General features: G+C 53.1%; 1 protein-coding gene across 1 annotated transcript in view; it reads left to right on the top strand.

The window, feature by feature from the left end:
• Positions 1 to 227: 227 nt before the first annotated feature.
• LOC138866031 (uncharacterized) overlaps positions 228 to 751 on the top strand; it is a 1,476-nt gene continuing 952 nt past the window's right edge. Inside the window, exon 1 of the mRNA XM_070137568.1 lies at positions 228 to 751. This exon is cut by the window's right edge and continues 952 nt beyond it. Coding sequence (XP_069993669.1) covers positions 228 to 751 — 524 coding nt within the window.

Below are 751 nucleotides of genomic sequence, written 5' to 3'. Positions count from 1 at the left end.
TCATCTATCTGATGATCTAAACAACCACTTGAAGATCCCGTGACAACACCGAGTCGCTACTCAGGCAAGGGGTAAAAATCCTAAAGAAATATGTCTAAAAGAAACAGCAATATAAGCCATCTGCGTAGAGGCAGTTCTGTGAAGGAGTAAGTGGCAGGTCGAGAATGAGAGGCCCGAAGGATCACCAGAGGGCTCGAGGCTAATGGAATGGAACAGGGAGGCTCAGGATGGAACAGGGAGGCTCAGGATGGAACAGGGAGGCTCAGAATGGAACAGGGAGGCTCAGAATGGAACAGGGAGGCTCAGAATGGAACAGGGAAGGCTCAGAATGGAACAGGGAGGCTCAGAATGGAACAGGGAGGCTCAGAATGGAACAGGGAGGCTCAGAATGGAACAGGGAGGCTCAGAATGGAACAGGGAGGCTCAGAATGGAACAGGGAGGCTCAGAATGGAACAGGGAGGCTCAGAATGGAACAGGGAGGCTCAGGATGGAACAGGGAGGCTCAGGATGGAACAGGGAGGCTCAGGATGGAACAGGGAAGGCTCAGAATGGAACAGGGAGGCTCAGAATGGAACAGGGAGGCTCAGAATGGAACAGGGAAGGCTCAGAATGGAACAGGGAGGCTCAGAATGGAACAGGGAGGCTCAGAATGGAACAGGGAGGCTCAGAATGGAACAGGGAGGCTCAGAATGGAACAGGGAGGCTCAGAATGGAACAGGGAGGCTCAGAATGGAACAGGGAGGCTCGGAA

This window comes from Penaeus vannamei, chromosome 23, assembly GCF_042767895.1.
Source record: "Penaeus vannamei isolate JL-2024 chromosome 23, ASM4276789v1, whole genome shotgun sequence".
In the NCBI taxonomy this organism is placed as follows: Eukaryota; Metazoa; Arthropoda; class Malacostraca; order Decapoda; family Penaeidae; genus Penaeus; species Penaeus vannamei.
The sequence above is the reverse complement of the archived record's forward strand: the minus strand, read 5'-3'. Positions and strand labels throughout refer to the sequence as shown.